The 21,580-nt window shown below is 42.7% G+C and overlaps 1 protein-coding gene across 5 annotated transcripts in view; it reads right to left on the reverse strand.

The window, feature by feature from the left end:
• The window catches only part of SNTG2 (syntrophin gamma 2), a 487,892-nt gene that overhangs the window by 116,021 nt on the left and 350,291 nt on the right, over positions 1-21,580 (reverse strand). For all 5 annotated transcript variants that reach the window (XM_075126433.1, XM_048845382.2, XM_075126432.1 and 2 more), the window contains exon 9: positions 12,124-12,251. In XM_075126433.1, coding sequence (XP_074982534.1) covers positions 12,124-12,251 — 128 coding nt within the window. The remainder of the gene's footprint in view (positions 1-12,123; positions 12,252-21,580) is intronic.

A 21,580-nucleotide genomic window follows, 5' to 3' on the forward strand; every position in this document is an offset into this window, starting at 1 on the left:
GCTCACTTTGGATAGTGTATTTCTGATGAATGTTTGACATTAATCCTCAATCCTTTTACAATCAAATTGTTCAATTAAATCTAAGTGTGGTAAGTGTTGGGTGTCTACAGGCTGAATAAAGTATAAATATCGAGAGGGACTACATAGAAAAAATATCAAAGTAATACATAGTCCCAGTGTGGTTCTCCCTGAGAACAGGAGCTACTTGAAAATGCAAACACTGAAAGATGTCATATTTAGTATATCATATTGCTACTGCACTCTGTAGGATGCAGCTATGTCTACCAGAAGTGAGCTTTGTGGGTGGCATGTGAATACAGTCAGGCATGTGAATACAGTCAGGCATGTGAGCTTTGTGGGTGGCATGTGAATACAGTGTTTATTTCTGTGTGTGTTCTGTAATAACAATATAATGTACTTGGCTATAACTATCAGTTATACAAATTAGCGCCCCAATCCTGCAAAGATAATTAACTTTAAGCACGTGGGTAGTCCCACTGAACTCAGTAGAAATGTTCAGGTATTTAAACGTAAGCATGTGCAGAGAAGCCTTTGCAGAATCAGATCATAAGTCAAAACAAAATTGTCAATACTTGTTTGGAAAGTGTAAGATGATTGCTGAAATTAAATAAAAAAAATTATATACAGAATATCAGATAGAATTTGGTTTCATTCAGCTTAGTGAATCATCTTAGTGAATCATGGAGCAGGTCCTCAAAGAATCAATCCTGAAGCACTTGCATGAGAGGAAAGTGATCAGGAACAGCCAGCATGGATTCACCAAGGGAAGGTCATGCCTGACTAATCTAATCGCCTTTTATGATGAGATTACTGTTCTGTGGATGAAGGGAAAGCAGTGGATGTATTGTTTCTTGACTTTAGCAAAGCTTTTGACATGGTCTCCCACAGTATTCTTGTCAGCAAGTTAAGGAAGTATGGGCTGGATGAATGCACTATAAGGTGGGTAGAAAGCTGGCTAGATTGTCGGGCTCAACGGGTAGTGATCAATGGCTCCATGTCTAGTTGGCAGCCGGTATCAAGTGGAGTGCCCCAGGGGTCGGTCCTGGGGCCGGTTTTGTTCAATATCTTCATAAATGATCTGGAGGATGGTGTGGATTGCACTCTCAGCAAATTTGCGGATGATACTAAACTGGGAGGAGTGGTAGATACGCTGGAGGGGAGGGATAGGATACAGAAGGACCTAGACAAATTGGAGGATTGGGCCAAAAGAAATCTGATGAGGTTCAATAAGGATAAGTGCAGCGTCCTGCACTTAGGATGGAAGAATCCAATGCACGGCTACAGACTAGGGACCGAATGGCTAGGCAGCAGTTCTGCGGAAAAGGACCTAGGGGTGACAGTGGACGAGAAGCTGGATATGAGTCAGCAGTGTGCCCTTGTTGCCAAGAAGGCCAATGGCATTTTGGGATGTATAAGTAGGGGCATAGCGAGCAGATCGAGGGACGTGATCGTTCCCCTCTATTCGACATTGGTGAGGCCTCATCTCGAGTACTGTGTCCAGTTTTGGGCCCCACACCACAAGAAGGATGTGGATAAATTGGAGAGAGTCCAGCGAAGGGCAACAAAAATGATTAGGGGTCTAGAACACATGACTTATGAGGAGAGGCTGAGGGAGCTGGGATTGTTTAGCCTGCAGAAGAGAAGAATGAGGGGGGATTTGATAGCTGCTTTCAACTACCTGAAAGGGGGTTCCAAAGAGGATGGCTCTAGACTGTTCTCAATGGTAGCAGATGACAGAACGAGGAGTAATGGTCTCAAGTTGCAGTGGGGGAGGTTTAGATTGGATATTAGGAAAAACTTTTTCACTAGGAGGGTGGTGAAACACTGGAATGCGTTACCTAGGGAGGTGATAGAATCTCCTTCCTTAGAGGTTTTTAAGGTCAGGCTTGACAAAGCCCTGGCTGGGATGATTTAACTGGGAATTGGTCCTGCTTCAAGCAGGGGGTTGGACTAGATGACCTTCTGGGGTCCCTTCCAACCCTGATATTCTATGATTCTATGAATTGGCAAAATAGATGTCAGTACAGTTAAATAATCATTAACTTTATAAAATCAATGCATTTATTTATAGTTTATTCTGAATCATTAGGATGATTGGAATCCCATGCTATTTCTTAATAGCTTCTTAAGCACAATGGTAATGTGTGGGAGAGGTAAAAGCCTTCGGTAATAAACCATCCTGCTCCATTCTATTTAAGTCTTTGTAGGCACACTGCATTTATCTTAATGATGGCTTTACGGCTGACTTGGTAGGTCAACTCCTTCAGTCTCAAGGTATAAAACGTGTGTGTCTCTAGATATTCCCTGACCCATAAAATGGCTCGTAAAATCTAGATTTAGATAATAGCTACCAGCCTGCCCTGTCAGTTTGGTGCCAGTTCAGGTACAGTTTCATCTCCTGCCCTGTAGGCATTTTGGCAGCAGGACACTCTACAACCTGTGAAAAATGTACTGCATTAATCTCTGTCACTGCCACAGTAAGCCCCATGTACTTTGTGGTTAAATTATGGCAGATGATTACTGGTTAAAGACTTTCAGTTCTCCATGTAACGTGCATGAGTAACTCCCATTACTACTGATAGGACTTAAACATGTGTGTCTGGGAAAAACAGACCTCTATGTTTGACAATGCGTGACAGATTTACTGCATCCCTCTCCATAGTTCTGCTTTGAAGTTTCCAAACTCAAGGGTTTTTGAAGGGACATTATGACAATGCTGGCATAGATTGTCTACACAGTTTATTATTATTGTGCTAAAGCACAGTTATTTTTAACATAATATGAAGCAGAGAGATTTTCTTTTCTATGATAAACTTCTGAAAACAAGACATATTAATGAACAAACTGACCAACTATAATGCCCAGAATGTGATTCATAAAGTTTTCTTTTTTGTGAAGGAGAGATTTAAAATCTAAAACAGTCAGCTTCTTCCAGATTCACTCTTTATATTTTAATGACTGATTTACAGTAATTGCACTAGGAAGCAAGCAGGTCTGCCAGGGCCTCAAATCCTTTTTAGTCCTCTCCTTCAGGAGGTCACTGATCCTGATGCATTCCCTGAGGATGGTGGGAAGGAGTAGGTCTGCTGACCAGGGCCTCTTCAGGATGATCCTGCCAAAACATTGCTGTCCTTGGTGCACTCCTAAATGATGATGGTGGTAGGAATGTGTAGATCCAGATACGAGCTGGTTGAATCATTTGTTGAAAATATTTTAACTGCAAATTTAATCCTTTTCTTGGTTTGTAAGTGAACCTTGTTTACAACATATTCATTGTTGCATTCACTGAATAGCATGGAGAAGCAATTTTCAGCTCCTGGGCTGTTCATTTCAACTATTCATTAGTTGTTATTCATGATGTGTGATTCTAGCTATGTTGTTGATACGTAACTGTGGTATCTAAACCTCTTACAGACTTTCTGTACCTCACAATCTCTTTATTGGAGAGTTAGCATAGGCATGCAAAGTCCCTGGAATAATTACATTTAACAAAAGCTTTTTGTTACTGGAAGAGGGCATAGAAGAGGGTACAGCTGAAGCTCCTCTCCTGCTGTTGGTGCAGCTTTGCTTTCCACCTATGGCAGTTTTTTTCAGAGATACCTCTTGAGACTGTGGTGCAGCCTCACGGTGGAGACGCTCTCTGTGGATGTGTCAAGAAACTCCTACTCATGCTGCCAGGCAGCACAGTAACTTTGATGTGCTATTTATCTTCCTAACACCCCGGTGACATAGGAAATTATTATTACCATCTCCATTTTATAGATGGGGACCTGAAGCAGAGAGACACTAAGGCTCAGATCCTCAAAGGTATTTAGGTGCTAACTCCTACTGATGTCAATGAAAGCAAAGAGCTGAACTCCCTGTCAGAATCTGCGACTAAGTGTCTTGTAAAGCAGCCTGTAGTGGAGCAGGGAGCAGCACTTGGGTCTCCCAAGTCCCAGGCTATTGTTCTAACCACTGGACAACCCTTTTTGTGTAAGTGAATAGCCATGCATGCCTCGTGGTTATAGCTCTACTCACTGACTAGATGACTGAAACTTTTAAAACAAGAGAATCGTCAATAGAGAATATTGCACTTTTGATACATGTTGTCAGATGAATCATTCAAGATAAAATTCCTCAGACTTTTAGAATTCACAGACATGTTCATCAATACCTGGCAAGCATTTTCCTGTACACAATGCAGACTCCCAGAAAAAAAATGTAAAAAGCCACGACCTTATGCTGTGCCACATCCGCTCTTAATAATCATTTCTGCTGAGAGGAGTACAGAACACTGCCAGTCGATAACAGCTAGACAGGTGACCAGTTCGATTATGCAGACAGCTAGTATATCAAAAACTGCTTTATTATTCCTACCTCTTTCTCCCGCTGACTCTTATCTGTTTGTTTGTTTGTTTTATCCACCAGCTGCATGTTATCATTATCCTAAGGTTACAAGATCTTTTAGGTAGGGACTAGATGCCTAAAAGAAGTTAGGTGTTGTGACACCAAGAATCACAGCACCTAACTTTTACATGCCCAGAAAATCACTGCAATTCACAAAGCCTGAGTTAGGTGCCAAGGTTCCCGATCCAAAAAATGCGGAAAAATAGGGTTGTGATTCATATAAACCAGCACACTAGGCAGGAAGCCATGTAAGCTTGCCAATAGATAGATGCCTAAGTCTGGGCTGCAAGGAGATACCTATCTCTAGTTGTTATTCTCAGCTGTGAACCCTCTCCTGGAGTTAGGAACCTATGCCATTTTTTTTAAGAAGCCAGGAGGAAGAGATTGTGGTGCCCACCTTATAACTTTTAGCCAAGTGGCTAGAGCAATCCCTGGAATGTGGGAAACCCAGATTCAGTTTCTCCCCACACCCTGCCAGAGGGGGAGAAAGTCACAGTATAAAATGGCGGCATCTTATTCAACAAACCTCTTCTCTGTGTTTATTCTGACTCAGATTAACTTGTTTTTATGAAAAAAGTCATTTTTCAGTCTATTTTGCTTCTGTCAGCACTGCAGAGTCTAATGCAGCTAAGCAAGTTAAAAGGATTCTCTTCATTACTGTACATCATCTTAACAGATTTAAATTAGCTGCAGAGGTTAGGATTCCAAAATGTGTTAGTAGTAAACACTATCTGAGAATAATTGAAATGAAAGATGAGAAATGCACTAGGTGATTTTGTCCCTCTCCCAGTCAGTGCAAGGTATTGCCAGCTATATATTGAAATGTATCCTAACACACTGTTACTGTTTTCTCTGAAGATACTGCATTGGCTGAGTTCCTGCTTTTAGCGGTAGTACTTCTTCACCAAGGCAGGTGGGATCTCCCTTCCTACTCAAGGGTTTTTGGCTGTTTTCCATCCTCCAACCTTCCCATTAGAGTTGGGAAATTAAACATTTGTTTTCAATTACTGACTTTCCGGCCATGACATCCATATGCTAGGATAGGTACAACTCACATTGAATGGTGTTGTGTGATTTGAATTGGCTGCTTATTGATTTCTGGATATTGTTCACGCTATTGTTTATTAACCTATAAAGTATGGAAGAACTTGGCACCCACGTACACCAGAGAGCAACTAGGTCTGAATTTGTTGATCTGCAAATGATTTTCTGTACCCTTTAGGGAATGGTGAATAGTTAAATCAATTTTTCAGTTGATGTGTGGACAGGATAAGCTACAGAATTATTTGGTTTTGTAAGAATTGTACAATGTACAATTATGTGAGAAGTGCCTAGAGGATGAGGTATGTGCCTTTCAGGTATGCATATATTAAAATAAGTAAATATTTCTAGCACAGTTTAACAGGGTATTCTGAGTGCCATAAGGAAGATGTATGGCTTCTCACAATCCTATTCAAGCAGCAAGACATCATGGGACTTATCTTTTTCAGGGATCATGTGACTGCAGGCTACAGAATAAGATCTGCTGAGAAGAAGAAACAGGATATCTAAGATAGCTCCTGCTCCCCAGTAAGAAAGAGACTAGAGAATAGGCTGCACCTATTTCAGGGTCTTTCTACAGAGAGAAAGAGAGAGATTGATCTCTGTCTAATATAAAATGTCCTATCAACTCAGAGGAAAATTCAGGCACAGTGGTGAGGGGAAACTGAGGGAGTCACTGCATCACTATGGGACACAGTGTGACCTCCATGTTGAACTACTGATTTTTGGAGGTTAGGGAGCACTTTGCTTTCTGTTCCTGATAAACAGATTAGATGAAGAGAAGTGAAGCATATTAGATGACACAGCGGCACTGGCAAGTTGCTTTGTATGTGAAACCTAACAGTGCCTCAAAGGATTAACAGCCTTTGAAAGCTAGGGGATTTCCCTTCTGCTTGTGCTACAAGAGCAAGACCCAGGAGTAGGAACCATCTGAGTGATATCTACAGGAAAGTAATTTCCCCTTTAACTTCATTAAACAATGAAAGGCCAACACCACCAGGGGTTCTTTATTGCCAACAGAATGTTTAACTAAGTTCCAGTTAACTAAGTTCCACCTCAAGATGGACTAGGCCTTGAAGAAAATGGTTTGAAAATGTTCCTGTTTATTTTCTGAAAGTGTACCGTGTCTTTATCTGCAGTATTCTAAAAGCATTTTTTTTTCAGTTTTCCCAGATGATGTGTTGCACTGGGATACTGATATCATATTTCCTCAGTCATATTTATCCTAGCAAACAGCACACCCTAACAAGTCTGAGACAGCAGTACACTGCATTAGAATTTGGTGTATTGCCAGCAAGCAGAACAAAAGGTGAAACAATTCTCCTCCCTCTTAAAAACAAAAACACCATACTGCCTGTGATCAGTTAAGAACAATAATATTGGCATGAAAAATCCTCAGACACTATTAATATTTCAAATCCAAATCAACCAATTGTTTTGCCAGTGTGATAATTTGAAAACACTCTGATATTCATGGGGTGGGAAATACTGTGCATCAACTGGGAATGTTTTCTCAGCTATATGGGTGGTACCATTTACTGACCCCCACCCCCCGATCTTTCACAAATTCTGTAGCTTTCTTATAATAATATAACACTAACATTGATACGGAGTAACAAAGAGACCACATTGACACCAAGTGACTTAGCTGATACCATTTTTTCTCATCTTTAGGTTGACAGAATACGGCAGTGACACTAATCCGAAAAGTCTACATGTTGATTTGGCTGATGTTATTTTGTTAACGGGTCCTCATTCATGTAGAAATTTAGTGTCCGGTACACTAAATGTAACACATTCCTAATTAATCTCTTTTAAATTAAACTAGAGCAGATGTTAAAATATTCAAAGCCAACTCTGGCAAATCAACATATTGAGTTAAATGTTGAGAGAAGTCATTTGGGGACACCAAGGGGGTATTACTAAAAGTAATGGGATAGATAAAGGAAAGCGTAGGATGATTAACAAGGAAAATATCCCAACAGGTGTTTTAGAACTAGAGCTGATTGGATAATGAAAAATCATATTTGCAAAGATATTTGTGAATAAATGGATGATCTTGCTTCAAGAAGAATAGTGGCACAGGTTAGTAATTCAAACATTTATGAATAATGAATATCATTCGTTTGTTCCAGTAGCACCTCAGTGTCCCAGCTAGGGATCAATGTCTCTATTGCACTATGCAAACATGCAGTAAAGCCACAGGGCTGGATGCACAAAGGAAGCTGGTGCCTAAGTCCATGTTTTAGGCACCTTAGTCCCAATTTTGGGACCACTGCAATGCACAAAACTCCTGTCAAAGCCCTGTAGGCCTCTTGGCCTTTAAGTTTTCAAGGAGAAAGTTCCCTAGGGCCCTATGTTTCTGCCTCAGAGTATGCTCACTGCCATCTAATTCTACGTATCCAAAACCTGTCTTCCAGCTAAGTTCCAGAGTGATTGACAAACCAGGGGAAGATAGGCCTTTGGTTGCCTAACACATGTGCGGGTCCTGGTCTGGCAGGCATATTCAGAGGCCACCTACCAAATTGATTCCCATTCAAAATCTGGCCAGAGGAGGTGATGCCCACCGTATAACTTTTAGCCCAGTGGTTCATTGGAGTCTCCCAAGAGGTGAGAGACCCCCCCGTTCAAGTACTACACTTTAATTATAATTTTTTTTTAAAAGAGTAATTAACAATCAAAGAGGAAGGTGCCATCCGGTGACACAAATGAGCATTGAAAGGATCGGCTTTCCTGTTAAAACTAAGCAAGGTGAATACTAAGGTACTTATGATTTGGAAGAGAACCAAGATGAGACTTTTAATCCAATCCCAGTAAAAGTATACTAGAATCTAGCTTGGCAGACGGAATAAACAGACATGGTGCAATAATAATAAGACCTAACGCTCTTACAGCACTTCTTATCTGTAACTCTCAGACTGCTCTACAAAGGAGGTAAGTGTAATTATCCTCATTATCATTATTAAAGAGAGGCAAACTGAGGCACAGAGAGGTGAAGTGATTGTCCAAGGTCACTCATGAAGCCAGTGCCACAACCAGGAATAGAATCTTCTGAGTCCTAGTCCAGTGCACTATCCACTATGCAACACTGCATCTCTCGTGGTACCAGTGCAAAACATGTCTGATACAAACAGAAGTCAAGAAAGGTCAGCACAGAGTTATAATCAATAATGTCAACACACTGACATGATATTCTTTGTAAGACATTATAAAAGAAACAGCAAAAACAAACTTGAGTAAAGTTGCACATAGTTTAAAACCCTATGACAGACAATCTCAGTTTTGTTCAGATACCTGTCTGAAATGCTTGAAGAAAAGATTATTTACAGAAAAAAAGAGAAAAAGCTGAAAATACACCTTACTCACAACAATCATGGTTAAAAAAACAAAACAAATAAGATCAGCAAGGTCATTTCAAGTTGCTATAACAGTCAGACAGCAAGAATAACTGGATTGACTTCTGCCCTGTTTATGACAGTTTGTATAACAAAGCAAATTCACGAGCAAGAAACAGAATATCTGAAAGATTTTTCAGAAACGTAAGATGTGACTTCTTACATTGCCTCTTACTAGTTTCTTACTTGTTCAGTGCAGATAACGTGTTTGGTGCCGTACAAATCAATTTTTCTCTCGTCCCTGAGAGAAGATGTAAAGAATCTTAAAAAAAACTTTTCAAAACAGCATCAGACCAGCAGGCATAATTAAATTAAGGCTAATCTTTTAAACAGCCTACTAAGCACTGAAGATCTTATAACTTCCTTTAGGTAAATATTTGGAAAACGCCGGCCAATTATTTGTTCTTCCCTGGCTTATAAAAATATTTCTTCATAGTATTATATCTGGCTTTTGGTGTGCACCAATTGGCAGGTATTTTCAAAATATTTTTCTATTGGAGGTTAATCTTGGACTTCCTTTCTACAATGTAAAATTACAATGGTGTTAAAAGAACATAATTTTGATTGCAAAGTCAAGCTCTTGAAAGTTAAATAATTCCCAGGCAACCTGAATTCTGTCTCCTTTTGCTTTAAGATAGCTTTAAGTAAATGATCACGTACAATCAGGACCTATGCCTCATTAAATGCACGGGATGATGATGCTCAAGGAAGGAGGCAACTATTCAAAAATTCTTTTCATTCTCGTCATTCAATGTGTGGCCCAATCTGATCCCTTACGTATTGCATGCCATCCAAATCCTGAATACAAAATTATTCATTTCCTTGCCGTCTTTTTTTTTTTTTTGGAAACCCACAGTGACTGCATGTGTAACCAACGTTAATGAATGTATTTTCACAATTTGCCTGGGAGATAAATTATTATCCCACCCTACAGATGTTTTAAGTGATTTGCTCAAGGTCATGCAATGAAACAGAGGCAAAGTCAAGGTTAGAACTCAGTCTCCTGACTCCCATCCATGTGCTCATTCCTCCAGACTACACTTCCTGACTGAGAATCATAAACTATCAGGGTTGGAAGGGACCTCAGGAGGTCATCTAGTTGAACCCCCTGCTCAAAGCAGGACCAAGCCCCCAATTTTGCCCCAGATCTCTAAATGGCCCCTTCAAGGATTGAACTCACAACCCTGGGTTTAGCAGGCCAGTGCTCAAACCCCTGAGCTATCCCTTTCCCCTTTTGGGTTCCCTTCATGACACTCCTGGACCCAGCACATGGCCCCAACAGCCCATAGACTCATAGAATATCAGGGTTGGAAGGGACCTCAGGAGGTCATCTAGTCCAACCCCCTGCTCAAAGCAGGACCAATCCCCAATTTTTGGCCCAGATCCTTAAATGGCCCCTCAAGGATTGAACTCACAACCCTGGTATGTGAATGGTACTGAGCATTCACATTTCCCAGTGACTTCACCTGCAGTTAGGGTGTCAGGCCCCAGATGCCTCAAGTCAGGCGCACAGGAAATGAGGAAACCACATTTGGTGACCAGGTGTCACAATTTTAGCTAACATGACTTGCTTAACGTCACACAGGAAGGTAGTCTGTGGCAGAAGTAGAGACAGAAGTTAATTCTCCTGCATATGGCTCTTTGGGGATTGAGTTCTAGATCTCTCTCAGTACAAATTTCTTTACTGCTTTTCTCTCTTCAGAGACAGATTTAAAATGTGTCTCCTCCCCAAGCCAAACCGTGGCCACTGGGAGCTGCGGGGGGCCATGCCTGCGGGGTCAAAGTAAACACAATGTCTCGCGACCTGCCTTTGGATTACCTTGATAGGCCACATGCCGAAGGTTGCCAACCCCTGTGCGAGTTTTTTTTTAATGTTGTATAAATCTAAAGTCTTCTTTACAACAGTTTTTTTTCCCCTTTAGGAAACTGTTAAAACTTTGATAGCATTTAAAAAGTGGGTGAGAAACAGCGTTCTTATCTATTGTTTAACATAAACTGTTTTTTCCTTTTAAGTTAGGATGTGTGTGTCTGTGTGTTTTGTATGAAGTTAAAGATTTCATTATAAAAGTTTTCCTCTAGGCAACACTTTAAAAAACATTGTTTTTAAAAAAGGTGGGTGTGTTATGTGGTTTTTTCTGTTGTTGTTTAAATGAGCCAAACAATTGTTCTTATTAAGCTCTGAGATTAGGACAAGAAACAATGGGCTTAAATTGCAGCAAGGGAAGTTTAGGTTGGTCATTAGGAAAAACTTCCTAGCTGTTAGGTTAAACATTGAAATAAAATGCCTAAGGAGGTTGTGAAATCTCTGTATTTGGAGATGTTTAAAAGCAAGTTAGACAAACACCTGTCAGGGATGGTCTAGATAATACTTAGTCCTGCATGGAGTTCAGGGGACTGAACTAGAAGATGCCTGCAGGTCCCTTCCACTCCAATGATTCTCCTATTAAAAGTGCACATGACTGGATACGGACTCGGAGGATGGGACAAATGCAAAAAGGGTGTGCGCAAACCTGTCAAAAACACATGGTGATCAACCCTATCAAACATATTACTACTAGACCTTATTTTTTCTTCCCTTTTCTTTAATAAACTTTATTTTTCCTCTCTTTCTTTAATAAACCTTTTTGCTCTCTTTCTTTAAGAGCCCTTATTTTTCCTCAGTTTTCTTTAATAATCTTTATTTTTTTCTTTCTTTAATAACCCCCTTATTTTTCTCTCTCTTTCCTCTCTGTCTGTAATAACCTCCCTTATTTCTCTCTCTCTCTCTTTAATAACCTACCTTATTTTTTATCTCTTCTCAGAACCTGCCTTATTTTCTGAATTATCTAAAAATCTATTCTTCACACATAAAATCACATGCACACAATGATCCCTAACATTCCCCATGGAAAAAAAAAGTAACAAAACCCGTATTTTCCCCCAGATGGCTGACCACACCAGAAGGGTATGTGACCAGACTGAGAACCGGCAGACAGGATATAAGGCAAAAAAGGGGTATGGAAACCTCTTAAAAAGACCTGGTGATGAATCCTATCTTACTTACTTACCCTATCTTACCTACTTATTTTATTGCCCTTTTTTACTTTTTCTTTGTCTTCAACAGTCCTCCTATGCATGTTATAAATTACAAGAGAAAATAGGCAGCATGGTTTTGTATAATAATATGAACTAAAAATTTTAATCTCTCAAGTAAAAGCATTTTTCCGCTGCCAACACCTTCACAATAAAAATGAGGTGCAGTTAGTTAACCCACTTCTTTCCCTTTCAAATTACAAACCTTAATTTATCTGTTCCAGCTTTGTATCTTGAGATTCGAGCTATCGACAGAGGAACTGATAGGGTGTCTAGCCAGCGCTTTTCATATTTTGGTTCATTAGCTATGGGTGAGGAGGGCGATGATGGAGCCTGTAGAGAATAAATGAGAATCAGTAAGCACAGTCTATCAGTTCATACAGTGCAGAAAGCACTGAAATGCATCTAGAGCTGTGCGCTCTTCAAAAGCTAGTAACACGTAGTAATATAAATTGTTAAGAAACAGAGTTTAGGAGAGAAATTAAAATAAGCATTTATGTGAAAACAAAACAGAGATCTTGGTGCTATGCCTGTGTTTTGATTTTATTGTTTGTGTGATGTTAAACCATTTATGTTTTAATTAAAATTTGAAGGCCACTTCTAATTGATGATACAAATAGGCTCATTTTAATGTCAGTGTTTTACTCGTAAATCTCCTATTTTTCTCCATCCAAATTCCTTCTGATTACAACGTAAGATCACTCCAGGGTAGAACTTCATTTGGAATGTGTTTGTGCTTTCCCTTAAATTTCTATACACAATTGTCAAGAAAAAACAGTGCACAAAATATATTGAAGTAAGGACTACTGCAATCATGCAACAAATTTTGCATATACTGATACATTGTGACATTTACCCATGCCTTCATTTAGCCACAGATTTGAAAATCCTGAATCACATGTTATACCTAAGGCAGGAAATATCCATATATGGACTAGTAAACTTTGAGAGTTTCAATTTTAGAGTTTTGTTCAAAACCATTACATTGGGCATTTTCTCTCCCTGAAGAACTGGATACATGGATCCTGGGATACCTGCAGAAGGCAGGATCCTCAACATTATAACAGCAACATGTGATGTGCATCAAAGATGTTCCAGATTTTTGAGGATCTGGGTAAAGTGGAAATTATTGTCGATCTACTGATTTGGGATGAGCACCCCAGCATGCCAAAGAAAACCTTAAATTAAACAGGAGCAAATGTGAGCTAAAAACTGAATTAGATTAATAATTTAGGACACACATTCAATGACAAAGGAGCTCAAATCAAACCTAAGAAAGGAGGTTTTACAGAGGCTCATGAGCATGTTAATATATCTAATCCCTAATTTATCACAGTGAAACCCTTCATTTGAAATACTGCATGAAGATATTACAGAATGGAACAGCAATGATTAAAAAAGAATTCTTTGGGGAATTAAAAAAGTTGTCACAGAAGCACAGGTACTGAAACACTTCGAGATTAACAAAAGGCCCAACATTTCAGTCGATACAAGATCACATGAATTGTGAACTGTTCTTCGATAAAATGATGGCCCTGAGGTATGTACTTCTGTAGCACTCACTAAAACACAATAAAACTGAGCTCAGATTGAGAAAGAAAAGGTGGTAATTGTTTCTGGTTGTGAGTGATTTCATGAATATGCTTATGGACAGCAATCAGTTGAAGCAGAAACAAACTAGAAACTTTTGGAAACCATTGTTCGAAGCATCACTTAGATTTCAGAAAATGATCACGAAAACTGAAAAAAACCCCCATCCTTAATAAATGTGAAATACAGAACCAGCAAGGGGCTTCTTACAAAGCAAGTAAAAACAGTGAAAGTTACCTAAGCCCTGGTCTACACTAGGACTTTAGGTAGAATTTAGCAACGTTAAATCGATGTAAACCTGCACCCGTCCACACAATGAAGCCCTTTATTTCGACTTAAAGGGCTCTTAAAATCGATTTCCGTACTCCACCCCTGACAAGTGGATTAGCGCTTAAATCGACCTTGCCGGGTCGAATTTGGAGTACTGTGGACACAATTCGACAGTATTGGCCTCCGGGAGCTATCCCAGAGTGCTCCATTGTGACCGCTCTGGACAGCATTCTCAACTCAGATGCACTGGCCAGGTAGACAGGAAAAGAACTGCGAACTTTTGAATCTCATTTCCTGTTTGGCCAGCGTGGCAAGCTGCAGTTGACAATGCAGAGCTCATCAGCAAAGGTAACCATGACAGAGTCCCAGAATCGCAAAAGAACTCCAGCATGGACCGAACGGGAGGTACGGGATCTGATCGCTGTATGGGGAGAGGAATCCGTGCTATCAGAACTCCGTTCCAGTTTTCGAAATGCCAAAACCTTTGTCAAAATCTCCCAGGGCATGAAGGACAGAGGCCATAACAGGGATCCGAAGTAGTGCCGCTTGAAACTTAAGGAGCTGAGGCAAGCCTACCAGAAAACCAGAGGGGCAAACGGCCGCTCCGGGTCAGAGCCCCAAACATGCCGCTTCTATGATGAGCTGCATGCCATTTTAGGGGGTTCAGCCACCACTACCGCAGCCGTGTTGTTTGACTCCTTCAATGGAGATGGAGGCAACACGGAAGCAGGTTTTGGGGACAAAGAAGATGATGATGATGAGGAGGAGGTTGTAGATAGCTCACAGCAAGCAAGCGGAGAAACCGGTTTTCCGGACAGCCAGGAACTGTTTCTCACCCTGGACCTGGAGCCAGTACCCCCCGAACCCACCCAAGGCTGCCTCCTGGACCCGGCAGGCAGAGAAGGGACCTCCGGTGAGTGTACCTTTTAAAATACTATACATGGTTTGAAAGCAAGCATGTGAAAGGATTAATTTGCCCTGGCATTCGCAGCTCTCCTGGATGTACTCCCAAAGCCTTTGCAAAAGGTTTCTGGGGAGGGCAGCCTTATTGCGTCCTTCATGGTAGGACACTTTACCACTCCAGGCCAGTAACACGTACTCGGGAATCATTGTACAACAAAGCATTGCAGTGTATGTTTGCTGGCATTCAAGCAACATCCGTTCTTTATCTCTCTGTGTTATCCTCAGGAGAGTGAGATATCATTCATGGTCACCTGGTTGAAATAGAGTGCTTTTCTTCAGGGGACATTCAGAGGAGCCCGTTCCTGCTGAGCTGTTTGCCTGCGGCTGAACAGAAATGTTCCCCGCTGTTAGCCATGGGGAGGGGGGAGGGTTGAGGGGGTAGCCAAGCGGTGGGGGGAGGCAAAATGCGACCTTGTAATGAAAAGCACATGTGCTTTGTATGTAATGTTAACAGCAAGGTTTACCCTGAAAGACTGTAGCCACTGTTTTAGAAAATGTGTCTTTTTTTTCTCCACCAGCTGCATGTGTTTCAATGATCACAGGATCTTCTCCTTCCCAGAGGCTAGTGAAGCTTAGAAAGAAAAAAAAAACGCACTCGTGATTAAATGTTCTCTGAGCTCATGCTGTCCTCCCATACTCACAGAGCACAGACGAATGCATGGAGGCAAATAATGTCAGAGTGCAGGAAAGCACAAAATGACCGGGAGGAGACGTGGTGGGCTGAAGAGAGTAAATGGCGGGCTGAAGACAGGGCTGAAGCTCAAAGGTGGCGGCAGCGTGATGAGAGGAGGCAGGATTCAATGCTGAGGCTGCTGGAGGACCAAACCAGTATGCTCCAGTGTATGGATGAGCTGCAGCAAAGGCAGCTGGAGCACAGACTGCCACTACAGCCCCTGTGTAACCAGCCGCCCTCCTCCCCAAGTTCCATAGCCTCCACACCCAGATGCCCAAGAACCCAAGAACTCCCAAGTCCCAAGAACTCGGTGGGGGGCCACCGGCCAACCAGCCACTCCACCACAGAGGATTGCCCCAAAAAAAGAAGGCTGGCATTCAGTAAATTTTAAAGTTGTAAACTTTTAAAGTGCTGTGTGGCATTTTCCTTCCCTCCTCCACCACCCCTCCTGGGCTACCTTGGTAGTCGTCCCCCTATTTGTGTGATGAATGAATAAAGAATACATGAATGTGAAGCAACAATGACTTTATTGCCTCTGCAAGCAATGATTAAAGGGAGGAGGGGAAGGTGGTTAGCTTGCAGGGAAGTAGAGTGAACCAAGGGGCGGGGGGGTTTCATCAAGGAGAAACAAACAGAACTTTCACACCGTAGCCTGGCCAGTCATGAAACTGGTTTTCAAAGCTTCTCTGATGCGTACCATGCCCTCCTGTGCTCTTCTAACTGCCCTGTTGTGTGGCTGCGCGTAACCAGCAGCCAGGCGATTTGCTTCAACCTCCCACCCTGCCATAAACGTCTCCCCCTTACTCTCACAGATATTGTGGAGTGCACAGCAAGCAGTAATAACAGTGGGAATATTGGTTTCGCTGAGGTCTAAGCGAGTCAGTAAACTGCACCAGCGCGTCTTTAAACGTCCAAATGCACATTCTACCACTATTCTGCACTTGCTCAGCCTGTAGTTGAACAGCTCCTGACTACTGTCCAGGCTGCCTGTGTACGGCTTCATGAGCCATGGCATTAAGGGGTAGGCTGGGTCCCCAAGGATACATATAGGCATTTCAACGTCCCCAACAGTTATTTTCTGGTCTGGGAATAAAGTCCCTTCCTGCAGCTTTTGAAACAGACCAGAGTTCCTGAAGATGCGAGCGTCATGTACCTTTCCCGGCCATCCCACGTTGATGTTGGTGAAATGTCCCTTGTGATCCACCAGAGCTTGCAGCACTATTGAAAAGTACCCCTTGCGGTTTATGTACTCGCTGGCTTGGTGCTCCGGTGCCAAGATAGGGATATGGGTTCCGTCTATGGCCCCACCACAGTTAGGGAATCCCATTGCAGCAAAGCCATCCACTATAACTTGCACATTTCCCAGGGTCACTACCCTTGATATCAGCAGATCTTTGATTGCGTGGGCTACTTGCATCACAGCAGCCCCAACAGTAGATTTGCCCACTCCAAATTGATTCCCAACTGACCGGTAGCTGTCTGGCGTTGCAAGCTTCCACAGGGCTATCGCCACTCGCTTCTCAACTGTGAGGGCTACTCTCATCTTGGTATTATTGTGCTTCAGGGCAGGGGAAGGTAAGTCACAAAGTTCCATGAAAGTGCTCTTACGCATGCGAAAGTTTCGCAGCCACTGGGAATCGTCCCAGACCTGCAACACTATGCGGTCCCACTAGTCTGTGCTTGTTTCCCAAGCCCAGAATTGGCGTTCCACAGCATGAACCTGCCCCATTAGCACCATGATGCATGCATGTGTAAGCAGCGTCAGGATGAGCTCCACCCTGACATCTGGTGGTGAGGTGTGGCAAGTTATGGAAAAGAACTTCAGGGGCCAATCTCATTTGCATAGGCACACCCACCCCTCCTAGAATGAGACCATAGCTGCCCAAATGGTCACTTTGGCTGCTGTGGGATCCCCAGTGTCTCTGTTATTGGGGCAGGAAGAATAAATTGTTATTACCCTGATTATGGGAACTGTGCTTGGAACTGTATGTGGCCTTTTGTTATGATGAAGGGATTCACCATCAACTAAGTAGCCCTCGCTAGGCAAGGGTCATGGGTTCCAAAACTCGGTGAATGGAGAGAGGCTGGGGACAAGTATTAATACTTGGTGGTATGGGCCCCTTGGTGAGGGCCTTACATGCTAATTGCACTTCCTCCTCTCTCCACTGTGGAATATCAGAGCTAATTTTGATTTCATTAGAAGTCTAGTTATAGGCTGCTGAGCTCACTTTGGGCTAACAGTGCACCAGCACTGGGGCTCCCCTACTACAAGCTGAATTCACCTAAGAGCTGAAATCACTGAGTGTTGTGTTAAGTAGTGGGGGAGCCTGAAGATATATTGTGGAGTAGTTTGCAGGACAGCTGGAGTGCCTTGTGGACAGGCTGGTGAAGCAGTTCGACGTGGAGCAGTTCGTAGGTGGCAGGAGCTGCTTGTGGGCTGCAGAGTGGAGCGGAGCTGAGCGAAGGAGTTCGTGGGGCGGCTGGTGGAGCGGAGCGCAGCTGAGCGAAGGAGTTCGTGGGGCGGCTGGCGGAGCGGAGCGCAGCTGAGCGAAGGAGTTCGTGGGGCGGCTGGTGGAGCGGAGCGCAGCTATGGAGCGGTCAGCTTCAGCTCATGTAAGGTGCCTCTTACCCCCGTCCCATCTCCACCCAGGTTGGGAGGTAAAGCTCTGCAGATAAACTTTCGAACTCTGGGGCTGCCCTGACCAGGGACAGAGACTTTTGGGTCATTGGACTTTTGGGACTTTGGGTGATTTGGGGTTGCTGGACTCAAGAACCAAAGGGAAAAGGGCATGCCCCAATTTGCTTGGGGTGGGTTTTTTTTGCTCATGGGTTGTGTTATGAATCCTGTTGGTGGTGTATCCCCAACATAATGCCACATTGTTTCTCTCTGTTATTAAAAGGCTTTTGCTACACTCAGACTATGTGCTTGCGAGAGGGGAAGTATTGCCTCTTGGAGGCGCCCGGGGGGGTGGTATATATTTGTCCCAGGTCACTGGGTGGGGGCTTGAGCCGGTTTGCATTGTGTTATTGGAATGGATCCCCTAGATATTGAACCCGGCCCTTGTTGCTGCCAACTCTGACGGGCAGAAGGGTTACACATGGGCAGGGCCCATGCTTTCAGAGAAATCTGTGTCCATGTCCTGATCACTCACGTGACCGCGCTGACGTCGCCTCCTCGCCCCGTATCGCTCTGCCAGGTTCTGGTGCTGCATATACTGCTGGATAATGCGTGTGGTGTTTAATGTGCTCCTAGTTGCCAAAGTGAGCTGAGCGGTCTCCATGCTTGCCTTGGTATGGCGTCCGCACAGAAAAAAGGTGCGGAATGATTATCTGCCGTTGCTCTGACGGAGGGAGGGGCGACTGATGATATGGCTTACAGGGTTGGCTTCAGGGAGCTAAAATCAACAAAGGGGGTGGCTTTACATCAAGGAGTATTTCAGGCAGGACTTCACAGAGGGTTCACAGAGAAATGGTGCACCTAAGTTATTGTTCTTTTTGGAACAAGGAGGTTAGTCTGGCCTCTGATTGATACATGGCTAGATTTACCTCGCTGCACCTTCTCTGTGAGTGACTGCAGTGTGACCTAGAGGAATGAGTCCCCCAGACAGGGGAGGGGGGGGAAGCAAATGAGTACAAAACAAATCTGGTCTGTTTCTTGTTTTGATCCACTCCATCTATCTTTTACATCTTTTGCTGGCAGCAGACGGTGCAGAAGGACTGCTAGCCATCCTCATCTCTTGCCTGCCCGGCAGAAGATGGTACAGTACGACTGCTAGCAATCCGTATCGCCTGCCTGCTCACCATAAGACGGTTCAATAGGACTGACTGCAGGACTAAAGAGAATGACCTGGTCAAGTCACTCCAAATTTAGTCCCTGAGCCCATGTCTGCCCAGGCGCTCCTGGCCGATGTGGCCAGGAGCACCTCGGACATGACAATGATGGCTACCAGTCATATTGCACCGTCTGCTGCCAGAAGGCAATGGGTTGCTGCTACCATGTAGCAATGCAGTACCGCGTCTGACAGCACCCAGGAGACATACGGTGACGGTTACCTGAGCGGGGCTCCATGCTTGCCGTGGTATGGCGTCTGCACAGGTAACTCAGGAAAAAAGGCGTGAAACGATTGTCTGCCCTTGCTTACACGGAGGGAGGGAGGGAACGGGGGCCTGACGATATGTACCCAGAACCACCCGCGACAATGTTTTAGCCCCATCAGGCATTGGGATCTCAACCCAGAATTCCAATGGGCAGCGGAGACTGCAGGAACTGTGGGATAGCCACCCACAGTGCAATGCTCCAGAAGTCGACGCTTGCCTCGGTACTGTGGAAGCACTCTGCCGAGTTAATGCACTTAATGCACTTAGAGCATTTTCTGTGGGGACACACACACTCGAATATATAAAACAGATTTCTAAAAAACCGACTTCTATAAATTCGACCTAATTCCGTAGTGTAGACATACTCTCAGAGACATGGTCCCCATTACTGTAATATTGAATATTTAACAATTTTTTATTTATCCTCACCACACCCTGCTGGGGTAGAGCAGCACTATTTCACAGAGGAGAAAATGAGGCCTGGCTGGAACTAAGTCACTTGCAGGAGGCCATATAGAAAATTTGTGGCAGAGCAGGGAATTGAACCTGGAGCTCCCAAATCCCAGGTTATTTATAGAAGAGCTTCAAGAAGAAGATTTTGATGCCAATGTGACTGGAGTACTATCCATTTCTTAAATAAGACCCAATAGGAAACAAAATGACCCAGCCTGAACACTGCGAACCCTAAGCATTCATTAGTCAGATGGCCAAAAAACTAAATAACAAAAAACAAACACACCTTAAAATTCATGACTCTTTAAAAATGTAATACACTCTGGGTTCTCTTTATTTGTGTCTGCTTTTTGAGCTTTTAGTCTTCACATTTTCAAGCTTTTCTCTACAATCAGCAGGGCTGAACGCTTATTTTTTTTTAAAAATTAAAGCTGTATTCTCATGTAATAACAGGCACCCTAGGAGATAAGGGTTTAAGAAGTGAGCTGTAGCTCACGAAAGCTCATGCTCAAATAAATTGGTTAGTCTCTAAGGTGCCACAAGTACTCCTTTTCTTTTTGCGAATACAGACTAACACGGCTGTTACTCTGAAACCAATTACCATGAGACTAATGACAAAATTGCTTGGGTTGACAACACTGCAACCTACAGCAGCTTTTAGACTGCAAACTCCTTGGGGAAAGGAACATCATTTATTATTCGTGTACAGCGCCTAGCATAATTGGGTTCTGGCACAAGTGCTACTACAGCATGCATATTAAGTAAAAATACTACTACTACTATCTTTAGATAGGTTTCAGAGTAGCAGCCGTGTTACTCTGTATTCGGAAAAAGAAAAAGAGTACTTGTGGCACCTTAGAGACTAACCTTTCGTGAGCTACAGCTCACTTCATCGGATGCATCCGATGAAGTGAGCTGTAGCTCACAAAAGCTTATGCTCAAATAAATTGGTTAGTCTCTAAGGTGCCACAAGTACTCCTCTTCTTTTATCTTTAGATAGTAATTCTAGATAACTATCCAATACAAAAATTATTCATTTTGTAAGCATAAAAACGTACTGGGACCATTGGATGAAATTGCTACGTACATTGGGATTCTGTATAAATGATAGTGTGACATATCACAGTCCAAGATTGGAAATGCTAACTATAATTCATAGTTACATTATAACTATAATGTATCCATCTGGATATTGAGAAATGTAAGAATAAAGTAAAAGTCTGTTGTGGCTAAGTCTGACTCATGCCTAGTGTAAAATGTGAAATAAATATAGGAAACAGACTGGAAAAGGAACACTGAAACCACATGAAATTCCCAATCACCTTGGTACAAGATTGGAACAGAGCTATTTGAATTAAACACAAATGCTTACGGTAAGTTCTTTGTGGACCACTAATTCGGTTTACGCATCAGTGTTGAGATGACACGTAAATTAATTTGCTCACCATGAGATTCCAGCTGAATTACTATCAGAACTCACAACTGGTTCACTCAGGCAATTTTCTTTAATATGTCAGGCATTCCTCATCAAGCCCTTATTATGCCCCAGAGATGTCAGTTGATAGAGTAGATAACTTGATTTAAGCAAAACCGTGGTAGATTCAAAGGATCTACA

Source organism: Caretta caretta, chromosome 3, assembly GCF_965140235.1.
Source record: "Caretta caretta isolate rCarCar2 chromosome 3, rCarCar1.hap1, whole genome shotgun sequence".
Lineage (NCBI taxonomy): Eukaryota > Metazoa > Chordata > Testudines > Cheloniidae > Caretta > Caretta caretta.